At 33.4% G+C, this 10,342-nt stretch overlaps 1 protein-coding gene across 1 annotated transcript in view; it reads right to left on the bottom strand.

The window, feature by feature from the left end:
- Positions 1–8,701, bottom strand: part of LOC122788681 (broad substrate specificity ATP-binding cassette transporter ABCG2-like) — a 512,925-nt gene extending 504,224 nt beyond the window's left edge. Inside the window, exon 1 of the mRNA XM_044055576.1 lies at positions 8,586–8,701. Within this exon, the coding sequence (XP_043911511.1) occupies positions 8,586–8,701 (116 nt within the window). The remainder of the gene's footprint in view (positions 1–8,585) is intronic.
- Positions 8,702–10,342: the final 1,641 nt, after the last annotated feature.

The raw sequence follows: 10,342 nt of genomic DNA, 5'->3' as shown, positions 1-10,342 counted from the left end.
TACCGTATATTTTAAGCATAAGTACTTAACCAAGTTTTCTGTGTCGAAAACTTCCAAAGATTTTACTTAGCATATTCCAGTGTTCAAATATACACCAAACACTGTGCATGACAGGTCTTCAAGCCTTTGCTCTAATTTCCAAACTATGCTCTCCCATGCTTTTTTTCCTTCAGACCAAATACTGTTATCCCTGGCGCTAATTTAGTGTCTGGTCCTGAATTATGCTAGTCTTCGGCTGAACGTCTTCACCCACCTTGTACATTCAATGCCTGTTATTTCTTTACCTAGCTTTGCAGCAGCCACTCAATGATCCAGATTTTTTTGCCTCATATTTTTGGACTGCTGCTCATAAAATGTGTGGTTTCCTGGCAAATTACTGATGACAAGCCACTAAACAATGGAATAGATTTGAACTTCAGACTTCGTATCTTTCAGGAAAATACACGCTAATACAAATCGTGTAATTTTAGCAACTTTCTAAGTTTATAAAAGCAATCATTAAAATAAGTCCCCATTGTGGGACTTTGCGCCCCATTATTTTACGCTTTATCTTGTTTTCTTGCATTAAGAGGTGGAGAGGCATGCGTGTGAAGTACGTATTTTCATCACTCCAGCACTGCCATAGCTCTTATTATCACACATATATTAACTAGTTACTGTTGTATTCGTTCCCTGTTGTCACCAGCTGACTGAAAGACTGACTCCAAAATAGGATGTCATGTGGAGCAAGCGAAAACAAAAAAAAAGCTGCTAAGTAATCCTCCCCCACCCCATCCCCCCATCCCTATTGTTGGGTTTAACCCGGGCCATGAGGCGGTCACAATAATACAAGCACAATAATGCAATGCGCACACCAAAGTAATACGTAATTAACAGATACTACAGAAATGCATACCTCTAATAAGGATCTTCATTTTGACTTTTTTGCCTAGTTGTTCCTCTTTATAAGAGGCAATGTACCACATTTTGGAGATGGCAGGTTGAGAAGTATACAACTAATGTAAATATGCTGTATGTATAATATTTCGCATATTTATATATCATGCGCAATATACCCATCGTTAAACTTAGCTAAAAATGACAGTATTTTAACATTTGATAGCTATGTGACTAGAAACTGATGTTTTACAGTTCTTTTTAACTAGTATTGTTCAGTATTATTTATGTTAAACGTTTGCTTAAAAATGTTAGCCCTTGAATGTGTGGTGAAGGACATGGTATTTTTATAAAGCAAAATGGGTAAAATATCCTCAAAAGAAGTACATTTGAGAGATATGCCTTGTCTATTTGAACTGCCATTTTCAGGACATGGATGCAGCTAGGCATGCACACTTTAAGTAGTATACAGATATATTCCAATAGTGTAGTATTATACAATTGGTTTATTAAAACAAAAATAAATACATACATACATAAAAGTAGATGAATTTGTGAGGAAGTGACCTGATTTTGCTGCAGTGTTTTGCTCAGTGGCATTTATTTTATATCTCATGCAGGCAAAATCCAACAAAGTAGAACATATGAAAGAAATTAAAAGGGCATTTTTAAGGTCTATAACTGTGTTCAAAGAAAAGTGTGCATTTTATTTATTATTTTATGTATTAATTAAATCATGTATTTGTTTTTATTTATTGTTTGGTAGCTATGTGAGTGGAGTGGTCCACAGACCCTTTTAATTTGGGGCATTATTTTTATATCATCAGTATGTACATTGTGTGTTATTGTAACTTGTTTTATCAAAGCTTCTGTTTGCTCATAATTGCATAAAAGAGCCAGCAGAAGCAACAACACTGAAACAGACATGAGGAATATTTTGAGGGTGAGGATAATATTTTCCTGTTTCACTTATCCTGCAAATGTAGTGAACCAGTCTTTTACATATCATGTGCTGCTGTTGTCAGGTCAGCAGATGCACTGACACTCAGTGGTATATAAAATTTGTAAAGCTGTCTTATTAGTAAGACTTAGATTCATAGATCAGTAGATTCTAATATCTTGTGTTCTGGCCTGCTATGAGGCAACACGGAATCGGATAAAGTTTTTGTGTTTGAGTGCTAGACTTTAACCAAGCATTCAGCCTAATCCTACATTGAAGACTATGACTTTGGAGTGGGAAACAAGCATTCATTTAGGAGACAGCAGTTTAAACTGTATGTAGAAAGGTCACTATATAAACTGAATGCATTGCCTTTCACAATGCACTAGGTTTCTTTAGTGTGCATTAACTAGTGTCATACTTTCCACTGAACTATACAGCCTAAAATAGCTAAGTAAAGACACATACACGCATGGATGTGCTGCTATGCAAAGGTAAATAGTAATTAAGGTGAAACAATGGCTAGAAAGAAGAATGGCAGGATGTTCTGAAAGAAAAACTGTTGCTTATTTGCACATGAACTGTGTGTATAGTTCAAGAATAGTCTGTATTCTGCTGTACTTGATGGTAATGTTAATAATGACCTGCAGAATATGATTTATACTTTTTAAGAATTATATCTGGAGTTCTTTTGACAGAAAAAAAACTTAAACATGAATATAAGTGTATAATCAAGAGACTCTGCACTTTCTTTCTCTGTGCATATTTTATCTGCCATGAAAGCTGAGCTGATAATCATTTTTAGTAACATTCTTGTGGGTGTGATTGTGGCTAATTGTATTCCAGGAAAAGGCCTATATTGACAACAATGCAAAAAAATACGGAGAACAAAAGCATGGAAAACATGATTCCTATTTAAGAGATTGCAGTGAAATTACACAGTAAACTTAGGGCTGCCAGCCATTCAGGATTCACCTGAACAGTCCAGGAACTGATGATTGCTGTCCAATGTCCAGGTTAGGATGAGATTTGTCCATGAATTTGGTCCTGTATTGATATAATTAATGTTATCATACTGGCGATGGTTGGTAAGTAACATATATTTATAATCTTTGGAGAGTATGAGTTGGCAGTTCATAGTTTCCAGCCTTCCATCTCTAAAATGAGGTACGCTACCTATCATAATGTGGAACAAATGGGTAGAATGAATGTGAGACACTTACCAATAGCTTCGTAGCAACTTCAACTATGAAGCTCATACACAGAGAAAAGGCATGCTTATAAAAAGTGTTGTTAAGTTTAATACTGAATTGTATTAATTAAATATCAGGGAACTCAGTTTGAAAAAAGTCCTAACACTGAATGTGTGAGCTTTTCAATCTGGAACTGAGAGACATGTGAACTTTTTAAGTCTCAAAATGAGGAAGGTCCCTCGTAATAAAGTACACTTGACAGGTACGAGTTCAGTAACCGATATAAACAGTGTAGACGTAAGACACAGCCATACAATCTCTGTCAAACAGAGAACTGTGACACAAACAGAAAATGTTTGATGTCATGGCATCAACAGCCCAGTTACGAAAGGATATCACTAGTTTCTTTCCAGAACTAAGTGATCACAGGACTAATGTTTTTGGTAAGCATAGCCAGGATCTGCTAGACATGGGTGGGCTGCTGAGTACTGGTTAACTAGAAGCAGGTGTAATAGAAAATGATTGTCTCTCCATCAGTGGAGGTGTTTTTGGTGATGTTGACAGCTATAAAGTGAAACATTAACGTGAAGCAAAGTTAAGTAACTGAATCCTATAAATTAAATGATACATTTGTTTACATTCCATGATCAAGTCTACAGTATAAATAATACATGTCATATTTTAAAATATTTGAGAAAAATTATATTATAAATTATATTATTGTACATTTTAAGAGAGGAGTTACCAACACTCTTGATCCACAATCTGCAAATTAATGAATAAACCATTATGTTTGGGGGATTGTAGAAGCTATTCCACCTGTTACTGTAATGTATGTAGTGTTGGTCCTGAAATGTAATTCAAGAATGGTCCAGTACTCTAAAACACTTGGTTGTATTTTATGCTGATGTTGTACTTGGATTATTTGATATCATCTTCATACTGGAAGTTGAAAAAGAGACCTTTTCTTTGATTAAAATGCTTAAAGTGCATTCAGTGACTTTGAACCATCATGATGTGACTTGTATGTGTGGGACGGTTTACTGCCTGTTTGGAATCATGAAACGCCCTTTGACCTGTGCACATATAAGAAATAAGGTGATGACAGATGCTAATATAGTGTTCCTTCCAAGTATTTGCATATCTGCTGCTCTCTTTACTTTCCCCCTTGTCAGTGAAATGTATCTGAATACTGAGATTTGTTGTGTATTGCTCGAGTCAAAAGTAGGTGTGTGTGTGTGTGTGTGTGTGTGTGTGTGTGTGTGTGTGTGTGTGTGTGTCTGTCTGTGTCTGTATATGTGTGTGGTTTAAAAATACTTTTGTCCCTTTAATTGCTTTGTCTTATCCCATTTTCCCATTTTATTACAGGACCAGGACATTGTCATATCTAGGCTACTTGCTTGATGACTGTGAGTGATTTATATGCTTACTTAGCCCATACAGACTTTGGTGGTAAAAACTTTTATTTGTCTCTTCATCACTAGATGCTGGTACCCATTAATTATGGCTTTGTGTTTGAAATTTAGTGAACACTTTAGTAATTGTAACAAATCTGAAGCATTGGATTTGGATAATTCCGATTCACATAAAATGGACGCTCCTAACAGAAAAAAGAGAAGGCTGTGTGTTTTCAAGCAAGAGTGGATCACTGAGGATTTTTCATGGCTATCAAAAACTTATGTTTACACAGTAAACTGCACACTCTGTAGACAGCCCTTTGCTGTCAAATACGACGGGAAGAAGGCCATTACAACACATGCTGAGTAATTCAAGCATAAGAATGCAGTAATGACACAAAAGGAGTCTCATAAAATTTCTACATTTTTTGTTTGAAAAATACACTGGAAAAAGACAGTGTTATTGTAGCAGAACTAACTACTATGTATCTGGTGTTATGCATCACCACGGCTACAGTAGTCAGGATTGTGGCAACACTATTCCCTGATTCAACCATAGCTTCTAAAGTTTCATGTAGCTGTAGAAAGGCAACGAGTTATGTTGAAAACATAATGGGTCTGAAAACGCAGGAATTTTGCGTCAGTGCTGTTAAATCTGCTCGTTATTTTGGAGTCGGATCAGATGCTTTTAAAAAAGGTAATGAGAAGTTATTTCCATTGACCGTCTGCGACTTCTGGAGAACTGAAGGTGTGAAGAATGGACTCACAGAGTTTTATCAAGATAATGATGAAACCAGTACAGCAATTGCTGATAAAATGAAAGAAACCATTGCAGCTAATATCCTGTGTTTAGATTCAGTCACCTCATATAGTGTAGGCAATGCATCCATAAACTTCAGAAAACACATCAGTAGTTCAGAAGATGCATGTTGTGAACAAAATTTGATACAAGCAAATTTCAAATGTCATATTCTTAACAACTGCGTGAAGTTTGGATTAAAGGCATTCAGTTTTGATGTTGAATCATTTGTTATCAAAACATACAGTGCATTCACAATGTCAGCCAAAAAATCTGATGAATTTAAGGAATTCAATTTTTCGCAAATGGAATACTACAAACTACTATGCCATGTGTCCATGCATTGGTTAAGCCTGCTGCTTGCTATTGACAGACTGTTGTTATGTTGGCCTGCACTAAAGTTTTACTCTACATTTCAAGGTCAAGACAAAGTTGCAGCATTGCTATGGGATGGGTCTTCTTGTGAAAGTGATGATGTTCTACCTCAGTGTTTGCTCTGATTCACAATGTTATGACTGTTTTTGATGATACCATCTGATACTTGGAGTCGAATGCAGCTACAGTTGCTGAATTGCACGCCATTATGGAAAATGTGAAGTGCAAGCTGCAACAATGTTAGTGACAAATTCTATGGTCCTTCAGCCTATCAGCTACTACATTCTGATGTTGTGACTGCAGAAATGACATAATTTTGAACAGGAAGCAACTCATTTTTATGATCGCTGTTATCACATTTGCAGAAATATAAAACAAAGAACCGTAGGTAATTAATAGACCATAAAAAATCACGGTAGTCCACGTTGCAATAAAGGCTGTCTTCCTAAATCCAAAAATGTTCACCACCACCACTTTCAAATGTCAGAAAAGTATCACAAAACTCTTTTATTGAACAAATACATGTAGGTTTAGCGCTTTCATCTCCACACTGGAGACCTCATCAGAACCATGTATCAAACTCATTGCAAACCTTATATACATATAAAATTTAAATGAACCAATCAATACAAACAAACAATTAATCAATAAAACAATTATGCAGTATACGTCTGTATGCATAAGGAATAGCTGACCATATTAAGTTAAGTAAATAAACATCCAACTGTGCTCATGTGGATAAAACACGTGTTATGACATTAAAACTGTTACATTCACACACTGTATAAAATTTCATACTAAAATGTTGTGTATATTAAAATATTTTATCTTTCCTTATTAAAAAATGCTTTAAATATTTTTATATATATTTATGTAAATATAGTTTTAAATCTTTAAAAACATCTTTACATGCACATCATAAATATAATAAAATAGATGTAAGTCTACATAACTAATAAATTATTATTATTATGAATATAATATATAAATTGTATAATATGAAAATATATATAATATAAAAAATATAAAAGAAGTGTTGAATATATAATTTTAATAAACAAATACATATAGGTTATGAGAATTAGTCACATAAGACAACTTTAATAAATAATTCTAATAAAATGTGTTATATGTTATATATTTTTATTATATATATATTTTATGTATGTTTTTTAGGGTCATTAGATAATAATTTCAGGGCTGGCACAATGGATATATGGTCATTCAGGCCCTTGCTACTAACGGCATCAAGCCTGAGTTGCCATATCATCTCTCTATAAGCTAATTTCGTCTCCCAGTCTCCCCCTCTATCCAACTGGTCCACAACCTCAACTACCCAAAATTTAAAATTGGCCTTGTCACATGTTGAGGAATGCCTATATAGTGCATTATTTTAATTTTTTACGATTTATGTCTCTCATGTGCTCATATATCCTTTTTCTAAAGTGACGTTCTGTTTTGCCAATATAAAAACTCCAACAAAATTTACAATATACTAAATAAATCAACCCCTTAGTGTAACAACTGCTATACTTCTTAGACTTCAATGTAATGTTTAAACTAGGTAGTGTAACTGTTTTTTCCCCGGCTATAAATGGACATTGGGAGCATCTACCACATTTAAAAGTACCTATTTTATTTAAAGCTGTTTCTCCTTGATTTATGTATTTCTTTTTTTCTAGGATATTTTTTATATTATAGCCTCTCCTGTAACTATAAGTTAGTTTACTTTGAAAATTTGTAGTTCTTGTAGACACTGTTTTAAATAAATCCCATGTCTCATTGATACATTTCTGTAACCACCCTATATTCTGGAAATATGTAAGAGTCAAATAAGGTAAACCATTCTTATTGTTCTGCAATGCTTTTTCAGTTCTTTCCATAGTTCTTTCATTCATATAATTTAATAAAGGTATATATTTGTCACCCCATCCCTTGACTACATATTCTTTAATAGGCTGTGTAATTTCCACAGGATAATCTCTTTGGTGGAACATATTCTGTACTTTATCTATTTCTATAAGAAATTCATCCCTGTCTGAAGTCATATGGGCCACCCTAATCATCTGTCCCTTAATTATATTCCTCGTGAGATGGTCAGGGTGGTCACTATTAAAATGCAAATATGTGTTAGCAAAATGTTCTTTTCTGTAGATATTTGACTTGTACATATTGGCCCGATAGTCCTTACGTAACCTAACATCAAGATAGTGAATTTCATGTGAATCTGTTTGATGGGTAAATCTTAAAAAGGTAGTACTCTGATTAATATAAGAAATAAAACTACCTATAACTTCATTAGGGCCTTGCCACAAAATAAATATATCGTCCAGGAACCGATAGTAGCTTTTAATATAAGTAGAAAATTCAGTACTATATTGGCATAAGTGGGGGCACATGCTGCCCCCATTGCCACTCCTTCTTTTTGGTGGTAAAAATCACCTTGAAAGAAAATAAAATTGTTTTTGAGTACCAACTCCATACATTCTAAGACTAGCTTAAATTCATTAGAGGTTAATGGGTTCATTTCTATTAACATATTTTCAAACCAGTCCATCCCTGTGTTATGTGGTATGACCAAAAATAAATCTTTGACATCTATAGTAATGAATTTCATGTCCTCACTATAAGGGTCCTTACTAAACTTCTGCAGAAAGTCCCATGAATCCACCAAAATATGAGGATATTTCCTATGGTACTTCTTAAGTTTGGTATCTATGTATATAGCCAAGGGTTGGGTTTTTGAACCTTGTGATGAGACTATTGGTCTCATTGGGGGGTTGTAAATATTTTTGTGGGTCTTCGGTATGCCAAAAATGGCAGAGATGACTGGTTTGGTGACTTTCAAAAAATTCGATAAATCAATATCTATAAGCCCTTGAAATAAATTGTCTTCTATAATATAATCTATTTTGCAATACAAAATATTAATTTAATTTTTAGAGACCGAATTGTAGCACTTATCATTATTTAATATCTCAAACATTCTGTTTTCATAATCCCACCTGTCCATAAGGACAATTCCACCACCTTTATCCAGTTTCATTACCCGGATATTTCTATTTTCACTAAGCTCACGTAAAAGCTTATTTTCTTCTTTAGTTAAATTACTACTATTCATATTCGCATTCTGCTTAAATTCCCTTCTAATTCTGTTGTTAAGTAAGTTTTCAAAACTGTAAATATCTTGGTGAAGAGGAGGGTTGTAAATACTACGTCTACTTAATTCATCCCTCTTATGGTGAGACTTGTCCTCACCAAACATCTGCATCAAATTTAACTTCCTAGTAAAAAGCCTGATATCTAACAAAATACTATCTATACTAGGTTTAGTAGCAGATACAAAAGTAAATCCTTTTGTAAACAACTTAAAATGAACATCCTCAATTTTCAAATCTGTATAATTGAAAATAAAAAAATTATTACATGAATACACAGATAAGGGTTTGTATAAAATTATATATTCAACACTTCTTTTATATTTTTTATATTATATATATTTTCATATTATACAATTTATATATTATATTCATAATAATAATTTATTAGTTATGTAGATTTACATCTATTGTATTATATTTATGATGTGCATGTAAAGATGTTTTTAAAGATTTAAAACTATATTTACATAACAAATATATATAAAAATATTTAAAGCATTTTTTAATAAGGAAAGATAAAATATTTTAATATACACAACATTTTAGTATGAAATTTTATACAGTGTGTGAATGTAACAGTTTTAATGTCATAACACGTGTTTTATCCACACGAGCACAGTTGGATGTTTATTTACTTAACTTAATATGGTCAGCTATTCCTTATGCATACAAACGTATACTGCATAATTGTTTTATTGATTAATTGTTTGTTTGTATTGATTAGTTCATTTAAATTTTATATGTATATAAGGTTTGCAATTAGTTTGATACATGGTTCTGATGAGGTCTCCAGTGTGGAGATGAAAGCGCTAAACCTACATGTATTTGTTCAATAAAAGAGTTTTGTGATACTTTTCTGATGTTTGGAAGTGGTGGTGGTGAACCTTTTTGATTTAGGAAGACAGCCTTTATTGCAACGTGGACTACCGTGATTTTTTACATTTGCAGAAATGGTATAACTATGATGAATCCATTTTCAAGAATTTTACAGTTCTCACTTTAGACAATGACATCCAGTGGCAGGATATGTTGACAATACTTGAACGTATTAAAGCCATAACTGTTGATGCTGACAAGTTGTATGAAGAATTTTCATTCTTCAAAAAGTTAGAATTGACATTGTACAGTCAACGACACAGGTTGGTGATAAGTGGGTAAAGTTTTTTAGTGTATTGTCTCCAAATGACATTCAACTGCTTCATATTGGTTCAAACATTCTGTCAATCCTGGTCTCAAATGCTTTCTGTAGAGAGTTTTCAGCATAATGAATGAACTTTGATCCAACAGCAGAAACAGATTAAACACAGACTTGATGAAAGCAAAGTTAATGGTGAAGATAAATTTCAGCACGTCATGCAGTCATTTCTGTGAGTTTATTCACAGTGATCATCAGCTACTGAAAACTGCCTCTTCTCAGCAAAAGTACAAATTTAAACTACAGTGATTAGTGATTATGTATTTGCATGGACACTGGACACTGAATTTGAATAATTTACTGGTGACTGATGTTACTTAATACAATTCGGGTTAATCATTTGTGTTGACTAGTCAAAAACTGCTGTAAGCCTGTAACCTGTATACTTAAAATTTAAGTAATATGT

This window comes from Protopterus annectens, chromosome 14.part0, assembly GCF_019279795.1.
Source record: "Protopterus annectens isolate FY-2018-M chromosome 14.part0, PAN1.0, whole genome shotgun sequence".
Taxonomy (NCBI): Eukaryota; Metazoa; Chordata; order Ceratodontiformes; family Protopteridae; genus Protopterus; species Protopterus annectens.
Note: the sequence above shows the minus strand (reverse complement) of the source record. Positions and strands in the feature narration are given on the sequence as shown.